This window comes from Gracilinanus agilis, chromosome 3, assembly GCF_016433145.1.
Source record: "Gracilinanus agilis isolate LMUSP501 chromosome 3, AgileGrace, whole genome shotgun sequence".
Lineage (NCBI taxonomy): Eukaryota > Metazoa > Chordata > Mammalia > Didelphimorphia > Didelphidae > Gracilinanus > Gracilinanus agilis.
In genome coordinates, this window is record NC_058132.1 from 144,638,346 (window position 1) to 144,661,740 (window position 23,395).

At 36.3% G+C, this 23,395-nt stretch overlaps 1 protein-coding gene across 1 annotated transcript in view; it reads left to right on the top strand.

Moving 5' to 3' along the window:
* Positions 1 to 15,216: 15,216 nt before the first annotated feature.
* Positions 15,217 to 23,395, top strand: part of SACS (sacsin molecular chaperone) — a 67,773-nt gene continuing 59,594 nt past the window's right edge. Inside the window, exon 1 of the mRNA XM_044666129.1 lies at positions 15,217 to 15,312. Within this exon, the coding sequence (XP_044522064.1) occupies positions 15,290 to 15,312 (23 nt within the window). The 5' untranslated portion in view covers positions 15,217 to 15,289. The remainder of the gene's footprint in view (positions 15,313 to 23,395) is intronic.

Genomic DNA, 23,395 nt, shown 5'->3' on the forward strand with positions numbered 1-23,395 from the left:
GTATCTTCCCTAGGAATGGAACAATGTTGGAGAGCCTCCAAGCCTAGTCAACCTGTGATTTCAGAAGATTAGACTGATTGCTTCTGATAATGGAGCCCTATCTCCTGGGAGACTGAAATTGAGGGGAGTGTGGATAGATAGGCTGCAGTAGGGATGCTGCTGCTGCTGTCATTCTGTCAATATTGTTGTACACATCATCATTTGCAAAAGACATATAAATTGAATGTATAAGCACTTTAAAAAGGTTGGTATAATGATAATTATATCCTTTCGATATAATTCATAGAAAGCTCACTGAAAAATGTGATACCATGTAAAAATATAAGGTAGTTTTATTCTCCTTCTTTTATTAGCAATTGAGGGCTTTAACCATCTATACCCTGGTAATTTGGGGGATGGGGAGAAAGAATTTTAGGGAACTTTAGAACTGGAAGAAATCTACTTCAGTTTCTTAGAGACAAGGAACCTGAGGCCCTAGGTAATTAGTGGCATAACTGGGACAATACCCTAGATTTCCAGTCTCTCTGCCCAGATATCCTTTCTGTCTTCTAAATATCTTATTTACACAAAATGTGTTTCCAGTCTTTGAATTACAAGGAGCCTGAATTCTTTCTTGTTCATAAGAATACTGTTGTAAATTAAGCCAGTAATAACTGCCAGGTTTTTCAAATGCTAAATTTATACCTCTTCTGAAGTTTTCCTCCAGAACTTTGCTATGGTGTGCAGGTGACTCTGGATCTAAGAAGGCTGGGTCAGGGGAGGATCACTTCTGAAAGGTCTTGGCAAAGTAGCAAGGCTAATATGAATCTGGGCCCAGTGATGGATAAGATCAATGGATCTGGGGAAGTTGGGAAAGGCTCAGCATCAGAAGTCTGGCTACCGAATTGGGAAGCTTTTGGCTACTGCAACTCACTAAGACTATCTCCAAAGGTATAAAAAGTCTGTGACCTGGATTGAACCAATGCTTATGAAATATTCAAACTTTAAGTAAACATACAAGGCAGAAAGTAAAAAGCTAGCAGATCTGAAAAGGAATATGTGTCTTGTGAAAACAGAGGTTTACTGGTAGAAGGGACCTTAGAGGAGGGCTTCTTAACCTGGGACTTGTAAACTTGTTTAAAAAACTATTTTGATAATTACATTTCAATACAATAGGTTTCCTTTGTAATCTTAGGTAATTTATTTTATGCATTTACAAACATTACTCTGAGAAAAAGTTCATAGGCTTTACCAGACAGTGCAAAGGGTCCACAAGGCAAAAAATGGGCCAGAAATCCTGCATTAGAGGTAATCTACAATTTACAAATGAAAATATTGAATTGTTCAAAGTCATGAAATAGATAGGGGCAATATGATTTCTCTTGATGCTAAACCTGATGTTAAAATATCTGTGAAAGCCGTTTCCCATCATTCTTGAGAAAACAAAATAAAATTAGGCTGGAATAGAGCAATGAGGATGAGAAACCAAAAGTGAAAGCGACCAAACCTGTTTCCTTTTATGACTTCAGTAAAATAGAAAAAGTAAACCAACAGCAGAAATGAAGAAATCAAAGCAGGTTCAGAGAGGCTGCTGGAAAAGAGAAACTCAGCAGAATGCTGAAGTACTACTGTAAATCCAGGCATATATATTTTTACACAGAAATGACCTTCATTCTTTCTGGTTTTGAGATCATATCTGTATTGTGAAGAGGTATAAAAATGTACCTAATATTTCATTGAACACGCCCCTTTATTTAAGCCCCCGGACTGCATTTTGCAGCATTATTTAAACCTAAGGCTAGTGCTAGTCGTATCTCTTTAAAAAAAAAAAAAATCTGGGTAGAGGGAGCTCATTCCTCTGCTGCATTGAACTTGGTTAGCTGCACAGAGCTGCAGCAGCAATCACGCATCTCACTCCGAAATCTGCTGATGTTTCATCCTCATGCGTCAATGATCAGTAAGTGTTTGCAGGTCCAAAAGGATTAAAATGAAAGTCAGCAAAGCGTCGGGATAAGGCAGGCGATGAAGAAAGGACTGAACCTCTGTGCGATCGCTCATCTTATTCTCTGAGGGTTTGTCCGAAAGCAGGTCAGTCATTCTCTGCGGTTGTTTGTGGGAGCTGTTGTTAGTAGTTATCTTAATTATGACAGCGAATTCAGTCTCCCGGAGAATCACCTTGTCTTTGACACGGAGTAGAGCTTTCAATAGCGTTTCATTTAAATAAGCTTCTTGGGCAACGTGCTGGCGAGGCTGGGGGTGAGGGGAGAGAGTTGGCAGCTGCAGTGTCTTACTAGACAGATTAATGGGGTAAAGATGTCTGTGCTAGTTGGCTTGGAAGTCTGGGATTCTTTGTTAGAGTGTTCCATTGGAAACCTCGGGGCATCGCTGCAGTACCATGCATGTAGAAAGATATATTTCTGGATTTCTTCAATCAGTTCTTTATTTGAAATTTCTAAGGCTGCTCATATTTGCCTTGACAGTAACCGATATCATTTTACAAAAGCACTTATTTCAGCTAGCTCTCTGCTCACTTCACCCAGGAGTATGTAGAAATTTTAGATATTATCAAAAGTCTTTGGGTTTATGTGTGTAGATAAAAATGCCGGTCCCTTGGCTTTTATTTTAATCTCTTGGTTTCGAAAGTTGAGAAAAGCTTAAATTATATACACATATATAATTAACACAAAACTAGATTTCATATCTAATTGATATAAATATATAAAATTATACATGATTAATATAAATATAAATATATGTGTATATATACATATATGTATGTATATATATATGTACATATGTATATCTTCCTCTGGGTTGATATGAACAGAGCTGCATTAGCATGTATTAGATAGGGAATGGTCCTGTACTGTCATTGGAATGGGAAACTCCCAAGTTGGAGAAATTCCTTCAATCAACACTGCCGGCCACTACCTTCTTTGAAATTTGTCGTTTTAAGTCAGTTGTCTTAAACAGTGGTGTCACACTCAAATAGTGTGAAGATACAGAAGGAACTCGGTGGCCCATATATTGAATTAAAACCCCCCTCCCAAATATTAATGTTTTCTATACTTATCATATTTTAAAGATTCTGTTAAATATTTCCAAATTACATTTTAATCATGTTGGGCTACTCTTGGGAGTTTTACAATCCTTGTGCAGCTGGCTGGCCTGTATACTTGACATCTCTGGTCTAGTGCACTGAGAACTTAAGAGATTTGCCCAGGTTCACAAAGTCAGTGATTACAGGTAGAACTTGAACTCAAGTCTTTTTGGCATTAAGGCCAGTTTTCTATCCATTCTGGCTCACTGCTTCTCCCAATACAATAGAACATTTAAACATAAACAATATATGTATTTTCACCAGAAGTGTATAGGTATATAAACACAAATACTGTGGTATGGCAGATAGAGAACGAATTTTGGAGTCAAGAAGACTTCTACTTGTCAGCTCAAGCTTTAGAATCAAGGTCTTCTAATTCCAAGTCCACCATCTTTGAATCTTGCCTCTGACACATACTTACCTAACCAAGTGAGCCTGGGCAAATCACTCACACTTCAAGGTCCTAAGAAATTCTCTAAGATGGTGAGCTACAGAAGATTTGCACACTTAAATCTGTGTGGGAAGTATCCACATTGATGATAAGTCTAGACTTCCTCCTCTTCTCCTTGCATAAAATATATAGATTGAAATAATTTTATCTGATTATCATGCTATATTATATATTAAAATGAAACTCTCCCAGGTCTCCATTATTGGGGAGAGAATTTGTGTTTTGTGACTTCCTTTCTTCCTGGTAGTACCCTCCATTTTTAGATTACTTTTCCTGAATTTTAGATTCATTTCTTTTCCTTCTGGATCTAGGGGCTCTCATTTTTCCAACTATCTAAAATAAATGATGGCTTCATCCCTTGTGGTTCTTCCTTCTTTGTATCCATCGCTCACTCAGTTTCAATTGACTGAGTTTGAACTAAAATGTGCTAGGCATCATACTACTCTCTGAAAGATACAAAGATGAGTAAAATTTAATCTCTATCCTCAAGGATTTTACAAAGCAAAAGAGAGGAATCATATAGAAACAACCACACTGCAAAACAGAATTTTTAAAATCACAAAAAAACCCACAAAGTATGAAAATTCTGAGAAGAAACACACCATGTCTAGGTAGGATGGCAAGAAAAATTTCATAAAGGAGATGACAGAGAGGTATGCCTTAAAAGATTTCAGTATTTCAACAGGTAGAAATCTAGAGGGAAGACTTTCCAGATGTAGGGGATAGCATGATCAAATATGAAGGTGAGGAAATACAGGACATGTTTGAAAAATAGTAGTATAGCATGGGGATTATATGTAATGGAGGAGAGGAAACTTAGACTAAAAAGACAAATTAGGGCTACATTATGAATGACTTTAAATAGCAGGCTGTTGTATTTTATGTGACAGGCATAAAGAAGGATTTTTGAGTAGCAGAACAATGTGTGCTTTAGGTAGATTCATTTGGCTCCCATTTTAAAAACTCGAGGCAGGAAAACTAGTTAGCATATTGTTATTGTGGTCTAAGAAAGAGGTATCAAGAGTATGAAACGAAGTGGTAATAATAGGAGAAGAAAGTAGGAGATGGATTTGAGAGATTTTTCAGAGGAGAAATAGACAGAATTGGCAACTATTTAGATAGTGGGAGAAATGTAAGGAAAGTTTCCAAATCTGCATGAATAGAAGTTTATAGGTATTATTGGCAAAAGCAGGAATAACCTAAAACAAGATTAAGGAGGAAGATGAGTATATTGAGTATAAAGAGAGAACAGACTGAGTCTGGGGGGTTTGATCTGATATAGTAGAAAGAACATTGGACTTGGAACTAGAAGACCAAGCAGACAATTATAAGCTCTGTGATCAAGGAGGAATACTTGAATCTCTTTGAGTCTTTATCCTCATCTACAAAATACATATTTTTGTTATCTTGGTATCATAGATAAAAAAAATAAGAGTCAGAGGGGTTAAATTCTTCAAATGACACTGCAGAAGAACACAAAGAGAGAAATGGTCAAGGCCAGAATCCTGGGGAATGCTTCCATTGTAGGGAATGGAAGGAAGATGAGAAACTCAACAGAGGAGTGCTCAGAGAAGTAGGAAAGAAAAAGTTTCAAGAAGCATGGGTTAGGATATAGTATCAGAAGATTTAGAGAGAAGGAAAACTGAGAAAAGGTCTGGATTTAGAGGTTAAGATTACCTTCCAGAGAGTGGTTTTGGTTGATGGGTTGGTTGGGGCAAAACACAAACATAAGACATTGCAAAGAGGGAGGAAAAAGTGAAAGCTCTTCATGCAGACCACTTTGAAAAAAGTATATTAGTAAAAGGAAGAAGAAAATAGAGTGGTGGTTTGAAGATACAGTAGGTTGCATCAGCATTTACCAGCTGGGTAACTTTGGACAAATCATTTTAACCACTTTGAGTTTTTTTGAGGAGCATATGAGATGATTTTTGTAAAGTGCTTAATGAATGACTGACATATATAGTTGTTATAGAATGTTATATATAATACTAGCTATCAATTATACTGTTTAAAACTTTATTATTATTATTATGTTTATTAACATCATAACTTTATTATTATGATCAGAGAAGAGCTTTTTATTCTTCTATAGGTGATAGAGATCTGGGTTTGTTGGCAAGGTGAGGGGGGGAAATAAAATATTTAAAAGAAACAGAAATCAATTTTAGAGCTGGAAGGATCTTTAGAGGCCATCAAGTTCAGCCCCTTCATTTTACAGATGAAGGAATTGAGTGTTGGGGAAGGAAGAGAGAAGGGAAATGAAAAGAAGGACAGGAAATTGTGGTCAAAGGAGGGAAGTCAGAGGTCAGTTTCTTAGAGTTGAATTATTTCAGTGATGTCTGAAGTTGGTTGGAGAAAGGGGCACCTCGATCTGAGGTATGAGGCCAGAATGTGAAGAGTTTTGGCATGGGCATGAAAGTGTGAAACTGAGGGCAAAGTGGAGAGGAAGATTTATGAGCCAAGTGCTAAAGTGATTGAAGATATATAGTAGGAGAATATCCTGGAAGTTGGTAATAATAGCAGCTAATATTTATGTAAATAACTTTAATGTGATTGGAAAGATAGTATATAGGTATTATTTTCCCTGGGATTCAATCCAGGGCTGTTCCCACTAGATATTGCTTTTCATTCCTTCAACCTCTTCCTAACCCAATCCTCCCACTCCCCAGGTCCAGGATGAATCCTCTACTGCTATATTTCCATCCTAGAATGCCTGGGAATGGTGGTCTGGAGGGCCAGTGAGGCCTTTTCCCTTGAATGTTATATCATTTATCAAATTCAAGAGTTTACCTGAATCTCAGGGATTAAAGGAGGAGATGATACATTGGAAAGAATACCAGATTTGGAGTCAAAGGATCTGAGTTCAACTCTTGGCTTGCTATTTTAACTTAAGTCACATAGCTTCTCTTGAACTCATTTTCCTCAACTATAAAAGGAGAGAGATTTTCTGGAACACCTACATAATTGTCATTTTTAGCTCTAAATCTGTGATTCTTTCATTCCACAAATATCTCCACATAACCCTTTGTCCTCAGATCTCGCACAGCTTTTTAAAAAACTTTCTCTCTAATGCATTTATATGATACTTCGCAATATAATGTATATGGCTATTTTGCATTAAAATGTATATGCCATGCTTCCTAAACTATAAGTTCCATATAAGTTTTAGTATCTTAGGTAATTGGTGTAAAAGTTGTAGATGATGGCATGAGCTTAAAAAAAGGGAAATTTACCATACTTAAGAATATATATATGAATCAAAGGGTGGCTTCCCAGTCACTTTCTCCTTCACCATTACATTAGTGCCAAAGTTAAATTAAGAAGTGGCACATTGCCCAAATGCCTCCTAAATATTGGCCACATGAAGTATAGAAGTTACAAAGGGCAGCATAGCTTAGTGGAAAGAGTCAAATTTGGATTCAGATCCTGGTTGTGGAACCTACTACCTGCTAGGTGGCATAGAAAAAGGGCTGGAAGTGGAGTAGAGGACCTCAGTTCAAGTCCTGTGGCTGATACTGTTTGTGTGCATGTGAGCAAGTCATTCCATCTCTCTCAGGCACAGTTTCCTTATCTGTAAAATATACTTACCTCACAGTGTCTTCCCTCTGATATTATTCCCAATGAATCCCCTCTATATCTTATTTGTATATTTTGATTTGCATATTATCTCCCCTTTAGACTGTGAGTTCCTTAAGAGCTGAGGTTATTCTTTGCCTTTATATCTCTAGCATTTAGCACATAGTAAGTGTTTAATAAATGCTAGTTGACTGATGATCAATATCAGAAATTAATTCTGACTTTCTCACTATCTTTAACTCTTTGGTAATATTTTATTCTTTTTCAATTATGTGTAAAAGCAATTTTTAGCATTTTTTCCCTAACATTTTGAATTCCAAAACCTCTCTTTTCTCTCTCCCTTCATTCTCCTGAGGCAGTAATTTGATATATTATACATATGCTATCATATAAAACATATTTCCATATTCAGCTTGTTATGGAAGAAGGTGCGTATAAAAACCCATCAAGGAAATAAAGTGAAAAATGATATGCCCTGATCTGTATTCAGATTCTCTTAGTTCTTTCTCTGGAGTCGAATAGCACTTTTCATCATGGATACTATGGAACTGACTCAGTATTGTATTGCTCATAATAGCTAAGTCACATTCAATTGATCATCCTACAATATTATTGTTACTGGGTAGAATTAAATTAGGTGATTATGGGTAAGTCACTTTAATGGTTGTGGGCCTCGCTTTCCTCATCTATAAAATTTTGAGACTGGACTAAATCAGGTTTGTCTATATTTTTCAGTCATGATCTAAAATCCATGTGTTTGGCTATATAAATTTACTTTTGTAAATTATACTTATTTTCAATTAAAATTTCTAATTTATCCAAGTCTGATAATATGATAAGTAGGGCAGTTAGTCATACAAAGGTGACTGGACCCTATCCTTCTTTAGTTCATGAGTGCTATCTAATTATATTAAAAAAGAAACAACAACAACAACAACTTACTAACAATCGCATGCCAAGCTCTGAGATGAACTTCCTGAGGTTAGGTGGCTACATTCTGTCATGGGTTGTATGTTAAATGCTTGGAGCTTAGATAATATCCAAGATTTAGAACTGTAACATTCTGTGATCTAAACCTAGGCAGCATTGTTTGGGCCATATTGAATTTTGAGTCCGCAAGAGCACTATCTATCTATATTTTGAAACGGATTATGCCATGTACATTCTGGGCATTAGAGGAAATGCTATATAGCTACTAGTACATCTTTATATGTTTTGTCACAATCTATATTGAATTTTAGGCAATGTGGTATCAGTTACTTTTCTGAGATTGAATATGTCAATACTTAAAATGGAACCTGGGTTTAATTTAAGATGCATTGAACTGTGCAGTTAAAGAATTCAATTATCCATTTTCTTCCACCCTTGACCCCTTCACATTTTTAGCCTTTGTCTAAATGTTCATGCCCGGGCACCTCCCTAATGGACCTCCCCTCTTGTGCTCTTCAGCAGCTGGAAGAAGTTACCTCACTCTAATTGGGTCCATAAAATATTCATATTATCTTAATTCAACTAGGCCCTAACTATTGAACAGCAATCCTTTTACTCTTAGATGTAAAATAGACTAACACTATTCCATTTCCTTCATCAATTCCAAACCTTTTCTTTTTTTCCCAGGGCCCCAAGTCTATTTCTTTCCTTGCCTGCTTTCTTCCTCTTCACAATTCAAAAAACAGCCTTCTCCCTTATCTCTGTATCTAGGAAGTTGTGGCTCTTCTTTTGAAGACCAACCCTCTAAGAAAAAAGGCCAACCCTTCCACTTATTTTTAGTATATGTGCTGCTGAAGTGAGCACAATGCTTCCACTTATTGCCTTGATTCCATCCCCCGCTTTGAGCATGCTTCACTAATCATTACTCTTTCTTCTCTCTGTCTCTGTCTCTTTCTCTTTCTCCTCTCATTTCTCTCTCTCCTGTGTCTTTTTTCTTCCATTCTTTGCAAATACATTCAGATATACTTCCTCTTTAAAAACAAAACAAAACAAAACACAAAACAAAATTTCACTTGGTCCTGCCATCCCATCCTCCTATACCATAGTCTCCCTTTCACTACCAAACTCTTCAGTATTCAATATCTTTATTTACCCTCACGGATCAACTTTACAGTTCTTTGTAACTTGGCTCCAGCATGTCCTGGGACCAAGTATTCTTATTTTAATCCAAGCAATTTTTCTTTTCTGCTTTTACAGGCATTTCTCCATTCTCCCTCCCTTTCCTTTCCTTTTTTTTTTTGAGAATTGTAATCAAATCAACACTATGGTTTCCTCTGGAAAAATGAGTGCCAGTTGAGTGCCCTGTTGTTCCACTAAAAGTTTTTGCATTTTTATGACCATAACTCTCTTCCCTGGCAGTGACTTCCCTCTAAGTGTTGTTTCATGTAAGGTTCTTGATTGCAGGGACCATTGAAGGACTGTAATTAGTGAATTTTTGGAATAATTTGTTTCCAATTTGGGGATAGGAATCTACTTTTGTCCTTTAGCTCTAGTGTGTGTGTGTGTGTGTGTGTGTGTGTGTGTGTGTGTGTGTGTGTGTGTGTGTGTATAAAACATAAAAATAAAAACATTGATTTTTCTCTATTTTCCATTAATCAGCTGAACATAAGCTCTTCACACTCTGGCTTCAGCCCAACTGGCCTTCTTGCTGTTCCTCGAATTTGGCATTCTATCTCTTTCCACCATGCCTTTGTATACAATTGGGAATTCTTGGAATTCCCACTTTTCTTCAAAGTTTTTGTTCACTTAAAATATAGTTGTTTTTTTTTTAAACCTTACCTTCTCTCTTCAAATCTATACTAAGTATCCATTCAGAGGTAGTAACTGGAGTGAAGTGACTTGTCCAGGGTCATATAGCTAGATTAGGTCTGAGGCCATATTTGAACCCAGGACCTCCTGTCTCCAGGTCTGGCACTCTATACATTGAATCACCTAGTTGCCCTTCAACATGTAACTTTCAAAGTTGACCTACCATTGGTCTGTGATTCCTTCTGGTCATATTTATCTTTTCTCCAGCCATTCCTCAGTTGATGGGTACCAGCTTCTTTCAACATTCAACTCAGATGCCAACTCATAAGGGAAACCCTTTTTGGAGCTCTTTCCCTCCTTCCACTGTCTCACTTATTCAACACTTTGAGTTCATTAAATAAATAATTAAAATCACCCATTCTGAGCATAACTCTGTGCTAGATTATGGGTACATAAAGACAAAAATGAAACAAGGATCTTAGATTCTTTTGGGGAGATACACACAAATGCCTAAAGATTTTTAGGAAGGAAAGAGTAGTAATTGAGTGGAGAGGATCAGAAGTGGTTTCAGGTAAGGATGTTGATGTCTGAGCTATGCTTTAAAGCAGTCTTTCCCAAACTTTTTTGGCCTACTGCCCCCTTTCAAAAAAAATATTACTTAGCCCCCTGGAAATTAATTTTTAAAAAATTGTAATAGCAATTAATAGGAAAGATAAATGCACCTGTGGCCATCACCGCTTTCCTAGATCACTGCAGCACCCACCAGGGGGGCAGTAGTGCCCACTTTGGGAATCACTACTTCAAAGGAAGTTAGGTATACTTTTTAAAGGAAACAATGAATTTGTTCTAGGGAGGAGGGGACCATCAGCTGTACAGATGCAAAGAGAGAGGAATTAAATGTTGTGGACAAGGTACTTCTGGTAGGCCAGTATGACCGTCATTGAAAGTATGGGAAAAGGGGTAATATGAAAGTCCAAGTCTGGACAGATAGGTAGGTCCTTTATTGTGAAGAGCTTTAAACTCTGGGCTGAGGATTTTATATTCCAGAGGCAATAATAAGCCTGTGAAGATTTTTGAGTAGAGGAACAACATGCTCTATGTGTGTTTATTTTGGGAGGACAATGAATTATAAAGGGCTGAGACTGAGCAGAAGGACCATTTAGAAAGCTATTACTGTAGACCATGCAAGGTTTTATGAATGGAACAGACAGGAGACATGTTGTGGAAATAGAAATAATGATAGATGACATATATGGAGGGAGAGGGAAGAGCCAAGGATGACTCTAAGAGTACAAATTTGGATTAATTGGAAAGATGGTGATGCTGTCAACATAAAGAGAGCAATTTGGAGGGGGACTGGGTTTGGGGGGAAATATGAGTTCTGTTTTGGATATGTTGAGTTTGAGATAGCCATGTAGCAATTAGGTGCAGTCATCTAGAATGTAGTCAGAAATGTAGGACTGTAGTTCAAGAAATGACTTAGGACCTGATGTACAGATTTAGGATACATTTGCATAAAAGTGATAATTGAATCCCTGACTCCTGATGGGATCACCAGGGGAGGGAAAGTAAAGGACGAAGAGGTCCTGGGACAGAGCCCTTGGGGATGCTCCAACTTAGTGGATGGAAGAAGGAAGGTTCTGCAAAGGAGACTGAGAAGAAATGGTCAGAGAGGTAAGAGGAAAACTAGGAGAGAGCAGTGTCACAAAAATCAAGGAAGGAGAGAGTATATGGAAAGAAAGAGGTAGTTTCCCTGAAATGCAGGTCAGACCATGTCACCCTCAATAAACTCCAGTGGCTTTCTATCACTTTCAGGATCAAATATAAAATATTTTGTTTGTAATTCAAGGCCACTTATAATCTAGCCCTTCCCCTCAGATTTCCATTGTTCTTACACCTTATGCCCAACAGCCAGTGACACTAGTCTTATTGTTTCTCAAACAAGACACTCACTCTCCAATTCTGGGCACTTTTAGTGGTTGACCCCCATGGTTGAAATGTTCTCTCTCTCTTCACCTTTGCCTTCTGGCTTCTCTGGCTTCCTCTTAATCTTAGCTTCAACAGGAAGCCTTTCTATATCCCTCTTAATTTTAGTGCCTTTCCTCTATAATATTTTCTATTTATCCTGTGCATAGTTTGCTTGTACATTGTTGTTTTCATGTACATATTGGTCTTCAAGCTTATTAGATTGTGATGAAATAATTTTTTTGATCCCCAGAGCTTTGGAACATTGTATTTGCTTAATAAATGCTTATTGACTGATTGACAGTGTCAAAAACTAGGAAAAGGTCATTGGATTTAACATGGATATTACCACTGTAACCTTGAAGGGAATATGGGTTATCCTCCCAGTACATTGTATGCTTCTTAGGCAGGACCGTTCCTTGTTTTCTCTTTGTATCCTCAGTGACTAGTTTCATGCCTTGTACATGTTAAATGCTTACTAATTTTAACAAATTCCCATTAATGGATTGTTTCATGTTAACTTAATATTAACAAGAAGAATGTTGTTCAAAGTTATCTGAGTGGTTGCATTTATCAAAAAATTTTGTATGATCTTAACATATGTATGGGAGATATTTTACTGGAGGAAAGTTTTTAAAGTATCATTTTGCTCTAGAGAGCCAAATGCTTTTAAAAAATAATCAACAAAATGATGAACAATGAGATGTTGTTTTCTCTTAACCTTTCATTCAACTGATTTAGAAATTAGTTAAATGAGTTGAGGCTTTGGGGATTACTTAAAACTAGTTTTTACAATTTATTTTATTTTATTTTATTTTTTAAACCCTTACCTTCTGTCTTCGAGTCAATACTGTGTATTGGCTCCAAGGCAGAAGAGTGGTAAGGGTCGGCAATGGGGGGTCAAGTGACTTGCCCAGGGTCACACAGCTGGGAAGTGTCTGAGGCTAGATTTGAACCTAGGACCTCCCATCTCTAGGCCTGGCTCTCAATCCACTGAGCTACCCAGCTGCCCCTTTACAATTTATTTTAAACAGAATTAAAAGCAAGCTTTTCATTTAACATAAGCAAAGTCAAAGATTCAAATTTAAATATCCATTAATACTGTAGCTATATATTCCTTATGTATATATACACTTAGATAACTAAATAATAGGTGTCAAATAGTGGTCACATTGGCACTGACCTCGTCCCTTCCAATAAAATAATTTATCCTTCAACCTACATAGTTGTTGTTAATGTCTGCAATGTTTGCTACATTTTTTTGTTTATTGATTGATTGAATCTGACTTCTATCCTTTTTGCAAAGATTCCTTTTTTAAATCAAATTATTTTTTTGCTGACTCATTTTACTGACATTGAGAAGGACGTGGTGAATATACAGCAAACGGTTATTTCTTTTATAATGTAGACTTTCAGCAATACATTCTCAGCACACAGCAGAAGAGTTAACCATGGAAAGATATATTTGATAAACAGGAAAACATTATAAAGTTATTATACTGAAAATATTGGTACTCTCTACTTGGCATTGCACATCAGAGATGGAGAGGAAGTGTGCTCCATTCTCATGGTATTTCTAAAATGCAAGTAGGCTACTCCTTTGAATAGTAAATTTACTTTTGACTTTTCTTTATAAATATCTTCTTCCTTGACTGGAACTAATTGTTTTTGTGCAATATATATTGCTTAAGAGGCAAACTGGATTTTAAAAATGTTTAGATTTGGTGGCCAAACACTTGTCTTAGCTCATGAAAAGGACATCTGGGGAAAAAAGGAAGGACATTATATTTGAGAGTCAAGTGTAAAACTAAGAGCATTAGGCTAGACTTCAGGAGATCAGAGTTCTTGCGTGGTTTCACTGCTTACTTATCATGTACCCTTAGGAAAGTCACTTGGTTTTCGCACCCTCAGTTTTCTCTTTTGTAAACTAGGAATAATACCTGCCCTACCTTCCTAATAGCGATGTGAAAATTAAATGAGACATAAGGTGTATGAGAATTTCTTTGAAAAAGTAAAGTGCTTTAGTAACCCACAGTGTTATTATTATAAACTTCTGCTTTTTTTGCCCATTATACAACTGTATGAGGTCTTTTTGAAGTTTATCTTCATTACTTTAGTTGCTGGAAATATATGCTGGTGTCTTCAAAATTCAAGATTTCACTGTCTCAGGCCCTCCACATTCTCTCAACTAGGTGACCTATTCAGCAAACCTGGGTTCAATGATCATGTCATTAGGAATGATTCCCAGATCCCATCTCTAACCTTCGACTCTCTCCCGAGCTCCAGGCCTGCATCATCAATTATCTATTGGACATTTGAGACTGGATATCCTGAAGGCATCTCAAACTCATGTCCAAGACAGAATTTATCCTCTTTCTTCACAAAATCACTTTTTTTTCTGACCATCTCCATTTATGTAAAATTATGTTTATGGGCCTTTGTTTCTGACATGATGGCTAACGTTCATGATGTATGAAATGGAAACATCTACTAAAAGATCGTAGATGACAAAAAGGAAAACATAGAAAGAGAATATAGTTCAGCGTCCTGGATTTGGAGTCAGAGGAACAAGATTTGAATTTGAGTACTGTTGCCCATTACGTATGTGAACTTGGGCAGGTCATTTTATTGTTATAGCCCTTAGTTTCCTCATCTGGAAAAAGAGGGGACTGAACAAGCTAATTTTAAGGATTTCTTCTTGTTCTAAGTAACTATGAGCTCCTAAAAGAGCCACACGGATAGTAAGAACGTAAAGTTGGATTTTGGAGGATAGGCAGATGTTTTTGTTTCGAAAAACACACAGATAGTAGATATAGTTAGACCAACAAGCGCTTGTAGTCTGAGATATGAGAAAGACCAATGAATGCCATGTTGCTTGGCAGCCTTGCAATGTATTAGGCAGTTTATAATTAGAAAGTTCCTGGAGCTGAGGGGTACTACAGTGTATTGTGGGGGAATGACTTTTCATTGCCCTTCTGTTCACTTACTCTTCCTTGCTTTCTCTTTCAGGATTGCAGAACTCATGTAATGAAGCAAGTATTATCAGAGAAGAAATGACACCCACCTCTGCTCTTGCTGAGACGAAGGGAGTCAGAACAGAACAAATCTAAAATAACTTTTTCTCACCTCGTAAAAGGAATCCAGAAGAGTGAACATGAACAAATATTTAGTGGGAGGAAATTCAAGAACTCCTAATTACTGAGTGGTAATTCATCCTAATGACTCCTATGGGGTGTGGAATAAAAGAGACATAATCCAAGAAAGGGATCGTCTTCACCACAGTGGAAATACATAATGTAAGAATAAACACAACCATGTTTTCTGACGTCAGATAATGAATGAGCACTAACAAAAGACTTTTCTCTAGTCAGAGACAACTGGACTTTATGTGTAGACAGGACACACCAGAGCAGAAGAAAGAAAGATATAAACTTTATTTTAATGTGTTTTAGTAGAAAAATCTTTCATGAGAAGAAATAATGGAGGCCAAGGATAACATCAGGTAAGCTGCTTATTATAATGTATATGTATGTTAAAAACGGCTTCATTTGTAGTGAAATTTTATAGCTTACTGGTCAAATCTAACAAAAGAGAACATTGTGGCAAATTTAACACTTTAAAGGGAAAAGGAAAATCAAAATTTAGTAACAGATACTTTAATTACATGGGCATACACTTAAAATCCAAAGGGCTGCTGGCCTTTTTTTTTCTTTTCTTTTCAGAAGCTAGCTATAATAATTCTGTTGTGTTTCTTGTTATAATTTGCTGAATTGGCATAACTAATAAGTTTAAATAATGGAAGTGGGAAATATAATGGATAGGAATCTAATAACAAATAATAACTCACATTTATATAGATCCTTATGGTTATATTATTTATATGATTGATCTTAGGAAACTTGGTGCTTGGGAATCCTTACTTTTTGTTAGTAGTTGCTTCTAAATCTTTTCCTCTATAAAGTTTATATGTTGCCATTATTTCTTGCCTATTCTCAGTTACAATGAGCTTTGGTGAGGATAAATGAGATAACAACTGAAATAACTAGAGTAATATCAACTGTAAGAGGAATAACTGATATATAGGCAATAACTCTCCCCACACTCGCCATTCATACTATGTGTCAATCTCATTTTGACACCTCATAGGTGACAATCTTGCTTTTCAACAGATAAAATGGCTTGTTTATTTACAAGCCTGTGACTTTCTGACCAATCTAAATATTTTACTTTTTTCCAGTAATTCATTAAGAAACTAACTTAATTCATAACTTACTCTCTAATGTAATGTCTTTAAGAAAGCAAAATTCTCTTTTGAAGATTTTTTTTGGGATATTAGTCCCTGCATGTCCCCTCAAAAAAGAGTATGTTCAGTTCTTCTCTGTTCACTATTTGAGTGCCATGAAAGGTCCCCAGAGCTATTAATAACCTCAGCTAAGATTCACTGAACTTGTCCTAGAGCCAAAAAACATTGAAGTTGAGAAGATATTTCTTAATTTTGAAAACATCAAAGAAATCACTTAAATTCTTCCTTTTATTACCCAAAGAGCAGGAATTCAGTGGAGATATTATCATTAGGTGTCCTTAACTATAGACTTTTTCTTTTGGAAAGCTAGCTTTGATTTTACAACTCATTTATAAGGTAAAATGTATGATGATATCAACATCATCATTTATCCACCCAAGAAGAAGCTCACCGAACAGTAAAGATAATAAAATAACGGCAAGATAGAGAACTGGACCAGGACTGTTTCTATCTGACCTCCTTTGACCAAGATGAGAAAAAAGAGATGAGAAAAATAATGTCTCATTTGAATCCCTCAATAATCCTGTGAGATGAGGCCTATATTATTATCCCTATTTTATAGATGAGGAAACTGAAGCTGACAAGTTAAATGATTTTGCCCAGAATAATAGAGTGATCTGGGAGCGATTTGAACCCAGGACTTTCTGACTCTAAGTTTAGTAGCTTTATGCACTATGTTAAGCTACTTCTCCATTCAAGGAAAAGTAACATATGTGTTCAAATTATGATTTTTTTTTTCATAGTGCAATGCATAGAGTGCTGGACTTGGGAGTCAGGAAAACCTGAGTTCAAATCCTGCCTCAGATACCTACTAGCTGGGGAACACTGGACAAGTTACCTAACTTCTTTTTCCCTCTACTGTAAAATGTGGTTACCTTACAGGGTTGTCATGGGGATCAAATGAAATAACACATATACTATACTTGGCAAATCTTACAGTGATACTATTTTTAGTGCTTATAAATGACTTATAAAACAACTAGCACTTACATAAGCACTTTAAGGTTTAGAAAATACTTTACAAATACTATCTCTTTTTGCCCTCAAACCCCTGGGAAGTATAGGTGTAATTAGTATCTCCATTTAACAAATGAGGAAACTGAGCCAGAGAATGAATGACTTGCCCAACTTCAAACAGATAGTAAATATCTGAGGCTGGATTTCAACTCAGGTCTTCTTGACTCTAAAGTCTAGAACTTTGTTCATTGTGCCACTTTGCTAACTAAATATGGAAAGGAGGCAGGGTAGTATAGTGGAAAGAGGACTCAGTGAAAATCACTTGCCTTGGTCTTAGTTCTGGTCCCACCACTAACTAGCTGAATGTCCTTAGAATAAATTATTAAGTATAAACCAAGGAGTTTGGGAATAAGAGACTCTCTTAGCCAAGGGGTTCACAACCTTTTTTTTTTTTTTTTATAACAGGCTTTGCAAAATGTGCTTTTAATATTAACAATCAGTCTTTGAAAAGCCAAAATGAATGTACAACACAGTTTTAGGTTTAATCCTCATTATTAACATTTTCTCCATTAATAACATTAATCACTTTTTAAAGTCTAAACAAGCCACAGAATAATAAATCAAGCCCTGATTTGTAGTGTTTGCTGATTGCTTAGAGGTAAATGTTCACACTGAAATTTTAATAAGAAGCTCTCCCAAATGCTGAGCAAGCTGGATTGAGCAGAACCCTCAGAACCTTTTTGTAGACTGATGAATCTTATGAGCCTTTTCTCTGAATAAAAATTTAAATTCATGAAATAAAACCAAAGGATCATAAAAAGAAAGCAATTATACTAAAATAATGATTAAAATATATTTTTTTTAAAAAGTTCAATGACCCCAGGTTAAGAGCCCTTGCCCTACAACAAGATAATGGTACCTCCTAGCTTCAGGACTCTATGATATCTAACATATGTGTTGTTTTTAAAAAATTACTTTGGACTCAAGCAGTTCTTTCCTTTAAAAAATTCTGCAATTATTTCCTAGCACGTATTGATTTGTTTTTTTTCTTCTTAAGTTTAGCATCTTATATTTTCATCTTCTGAATTTCATTGTGCTTATTTATAACTATTTCTAGAATGTGTCAGTCATTTTGCATTTTAATCCTTACTTCCAAAGTGTTACTTAGCTTCTCTCAAATGGTAGCTACTTCTAAATTTAGAATGATGAGATCCTATTTAATGAACCTATTTTTTTCCATTAAAGTCAGTGATAAGCATGTTAAGTGAATTACCATTTACCAGTACTTGCTTGAACTTACAAAGGACCTGAAATCCAGGAAATGAACTTTTATCAGCATTTGGAGAGATATTTTAAATGGGAAATTCCTGAAATCTTTCTTACTTTCTTGACTTTGGATAATTAGTAAAATCTTATATGTAAGTAATTTTGTAACTCACTCCATGTTTGGTTTAAACCAGAGGTTCCCAAACTTTTTTGGTCTACCGTCCCCTTTCCAGAAAAAGTATTACTTAGCTGGAAATTAATTTTTTTAAAATTTTAATAGGAAAGATAAATGCAACTGTGGCTATCACCACCTCCCTGGATCACTGCAGCACCCACCAGGGGGCGGTGGTGCCCACTTTGGGAATCACTGGTTTAGACACTAGTTCACTCCCATGGAAAATGCAAGCAGTAGAGTATTATGCCATTACTTAATACAAAAGCCAAAAGGCATAGCAGGGTGATGTGACGTCTGCCATAGTGTAGACTGACACACCAGCTGATAGCACTTGGAGAGAGAGAGAGAGAGAGAGAGAGACAGAGAGAGACAGAGAGAGACAGAGAGAGACAGAGAGAGAGAGAGAGACAGAGAGAGACAGAGAGAGACAGAGAGACACACAGACAGAGAGACCCAGAGACAGAGACAGAGAGACAGAGAGAGAGAATTTTCCTCTCAAGTTAATGGTATCAACTCCATCTAATGTACAAAACAAATGATTAATTCTATATATAACTCAACAACAGATGTCTTTGGCGTGATAATATGAAATTACATCTGCAAAGTGCTATAAATTTTGGAACAATATATGTATATTGCATAATACACACACATATAAATTGAAGATAGTTTGACAAAAGTCCCTCAGTTGATTGCCCAAATTGAGCATTTGTACTCAGTCCTCATCTGCATGGCATTCAAAGGCATACTCTGTCCAGTCTAGTCTAGGGGATTCTGTTGAAGGCAACACTGTTGAGAAATAGTCCTGGATTGAAATGGGCTTTCTGAACTCATCCTGGAACTGATCCCAGAGAGTATAAAGTGGAGGTACTCAAGAAGCATGATATTTGGGGTGAGGCAGTTAAATCTGAATAAATTATGGAGGGTCTGGCTATTTATATACCATGGTAATATAACTATAGTTTATACCATGTAGGGGTGACTCTTCCTTATTAAAATAATTTTTAAAAAGTCCATGGTACTAGACTAAGAGCCAGCTTTGGCTTTATGACCTCCTCGGTTTATGTAGCATCATAGAATTAACATTCAAAGGGACTTTAAAGATTGTCTACCCCAAAATGGAGAAATTGAGGCACTCAGTGGTTACGATGTGTCTAAACTCCAGCAGTTTGTGTGTTAGTGGTTAGTAGTTAGTGTCAGAAACACTGGTAGAAAAATCTGATGATCTTGTTTAACTTTGAGAGGAAAGTGGAAAGGGGCATGCTGTGCATGTGAAGTGAAATGTTTTGTTAAAGTAAATGGAGAAATGCTATTGTTGTTTTCCTTTTCCAGTTTCTATAAGAGATCACAAGAGATCACCGAAACTGGCATTTTGCAGGCTCTTGGTCTTTAAATCATAGCTCACACTTACTTAGTACTTTGGGGTTTTCAGAAATCTTTCCTCATAGTAATCCTGGAAAGCAGACATTTTAAGCATTATAATCCCATTATATAGATAAGTAAACGGGGTATCTCATGTGATTTGCCTGGGATCATAAAGCTTGAGCTAGACCTTAAACTCAGGTCTGCTGCCTCTCTGCCTCCTTTTATAAACCAGTTCTTCCTTTGGCTGGCTGCTTATTCTTACATAATAAAAAAATACCCAGGAAGTTGCTTGCATTACAGTTTTGACAAATGCTTTAAAAAATAAAACAAAGGTTACTTATTTTAGGCTTTTAACCTTAGTCCTATATCTGTATCCTTGAATAACAAAAAAAGCCAGGATTTTCTCTAATTCTGGGGACAGATTTGATTTCACTCACACACATTAAATCAAAGTGGTTTTAGATAGCATTAATTGAACAAAGATGAACTATTCAGCTTTTTGTACAGGCCATTATTTTAGGTGTATAGTAATGATAAAAACAAATATGACATCTTTATCCTCATAGAGTTTAAAATTAGTCCTGACCAATGTATCACTTTAGCCATATTTCCCAGGATGCCATTGCTTTCCAAACTAGTTCTATATTAGTTTACTTTCTTTTTCTTGTCTAATTTGAAAATGTTTTCCTTCCCAAGTTAATGGTATCAATTTCATCTAGTGTGCAAGATGAAATGATATAGTCTTTGTAACTCAACAACGGGTGTCTTTGGTATAATAATATGAATTTGCAACATCTGCAAAGTGCAGAATAATCAATAGAATAAATGCTGAAAACAATGCAGTTTCAAAGTAGCATTAAGGATTCTAATAGCAGAATGAGGTATATCTTTATAGACACTTCACTTGACACTGGCTTGAGGTGCTTTGAAATTCCCTCTGGACAGTGAGTCTGTTTAGAGCTAAGAGAGTGAAAGTAGCACATATATACATATATGAAGATGTTTGTGGGTATCTGCTTGTTTAAATAATTGAGGAGTCTTGAATTAATTGATCAGATATACCTAATTTTCATTTTAAGAAGTTAAAAAATCATTAATTTAAAGATAAGCACTCTCTATAAGACATTATAGCCAAAGTATCCTTAGGTCATAGATCTAGAAGACACCTCAGAGTTTGATAGATACAGAATCCTAGGCCTATGGAGTCCCATAGTAACTGACCCAAGGGAAGACAGGTAGTGTTAGAAGTAAGATTTGAACTCAAGCCCTCTGACTCCAGAGCCAATATCGAATGCTGCAAATCCTAAAGACTTATGCTATTTTTATAACTTCTTTTATAAAAGACTTATTTTTATAAGTTTTTATTTTTATAAAAGACTTATTTTTATGTCATCTATTATGATAAAATGCTTTGTCAAATCCTTCATTCATTCAACAATCACTGAGATTCTTGCTCCCTCTTCTTCCTCCCTCCTAATCTAATATCCCTCTGATGTCTTCTTCCTCTGTCTCCATCAATGTCTCACATGAAGAGGTGATCCTGTTCTTTACCAATTCATATTCTTCTACCCATGCCATCTACCCCATTCCATCACCTCTCTCCAACACATTGCTTTTTCTTTTATCTCATATCTCTCACTGTCTTTCCCTATCCACTGACTCTTTTCCTTCTTCCTAAAAACATACCCTTGTCTCCCCCATACTCAAAAAAATCTTTACCATCCCTATTGTCATCTTATATCTCTTCACCCTTTGTGGCTAAACTCCTAATGCTGTCTATAACACATGCTTCTACTTCATCTCTTCTTACTCTTTTTATTCACTACAATCCAGACTGATCTAAATATTCAAATAAAGTTTCTTTCTCTAAAGATATCAATGATCTCCTAATTGTCATATTCAATGGTCTTTTCTCAATTATTCTTCTTCATCTTTCTGCAGCCTTTGAAACTATTGGTCACCCTATTTCCCTTGATTCTGTCTTCTCTCTAGGTTTTTGGGACTCTAGTAGCTCCCGATTCTTCTCAGCCTTTTTTATTAGATCATCTAAGTCATTCCCATAACCATGTCTATCCCACAAGGCTGTCTTGTGCCTTCTTCTCCCTCTATCCCATATCATTTAGTGATCTCATCAATGTTTATGGATTTAATTATCTCCATTCTGATAATTCTCAAATTTACCTTGCCAGCTTTAACCTCTCTGCTAACTTCCAATTGCTGACTGCCTTTCAGACATTTTGAACTGGATACCCAGTAGATGTCTTAAATTCCACATGCCCCAAACTGGACTCATGAATTTTACTTAACAAGCAGTATTTACTTTTGAAAGGCTAGAATGCCAAAATGTTAAGGTTGAATCACACTTATTTGAATGTTATTATTTATGTGACAATTGAAATATCTACTAGTCATACCAGTCAAGCTGTTTTGTTTCTAATTGTGAAAAGGGATTCTTTATTCCCTTTGTCTACTTTTAGTTAATCAATGAAGAACTTAAAGTACCCCTACTTAACACTAAGTAAGAGAGTTCCCTTACTATACTATATTACTATATATCTAAGTAAGTAAGTCGCTTACTAGAAAAAGTTCACGCCTCCAAAGGCCACAAGCAATGCCCCCCTGGGCAGTGGTAGGCAAATTGGGAAACTCTGATTGGTTACTGTAAAGTGGGGGAGCAACAGGAAGTGACATGGAAAAAAGGGTTATAAAAGGGGAGACCCAAAAGAAGATGGATTCATTCCTTGACTCTTTGGCAAAGAGATTCTCCTGGAGTAGGGTTTCATTCTTGGGCTTTTTGGAGAGACTTTTCTCTTGGACATGTGCTGGGCTGGAGCTTTCTGCACTGGAGAGGCTTGGTAGGTTAATGACTGGAGCTGAAGGAAGAGGTTTGCTTTGGTGGAACCCTTGCTGAAGACACCACTGGGACTCCTGGCTTACAAGACTACCAGGACTCCACAGGGAGATCAGGACTGGAGGCAGCCCTTGCCAGGTGATGAGCTGGACTTCTTTAGACAGAAATTATAGGGTATCTAGCTAGGCAATAATTTCTACTTCCTTTCTACATTTCTCTCTTTTACTATATCTCTATTAAACTAAATTGTTAAGAGCGGCTAACAGACTCGTGACTTAAGAGTTAATTATTTTTATAAACAGCAACCACAATTCAATTATTTTATTTTTTATATCTAGCCAAACCAATTCTTATTCTTACATAAGGAATCCATCCTTTTTCTTAAAAAAAAAAAACCAAGCCCAAACTGCCTCCACTTATTTCTACACAGCAATATCCCATATCTGCTATAGAAAGCATTCATGTTTTCTAGAATTGAGGCTGCTTGCCAAACTTCCCAATTGTTCCACAAGCCTGAAATATGTGCAGTCATTTTGAAACCTTCTGTTATTCAAGACAACTGTGGAATGCTCCTCCTTTGTTATATAATGGCCAATGACACAGGACTTTATTCATCCCATATTCACAGCTCTGTGATTTTGCACATGCAGATTCTATGGTTCTAAGTT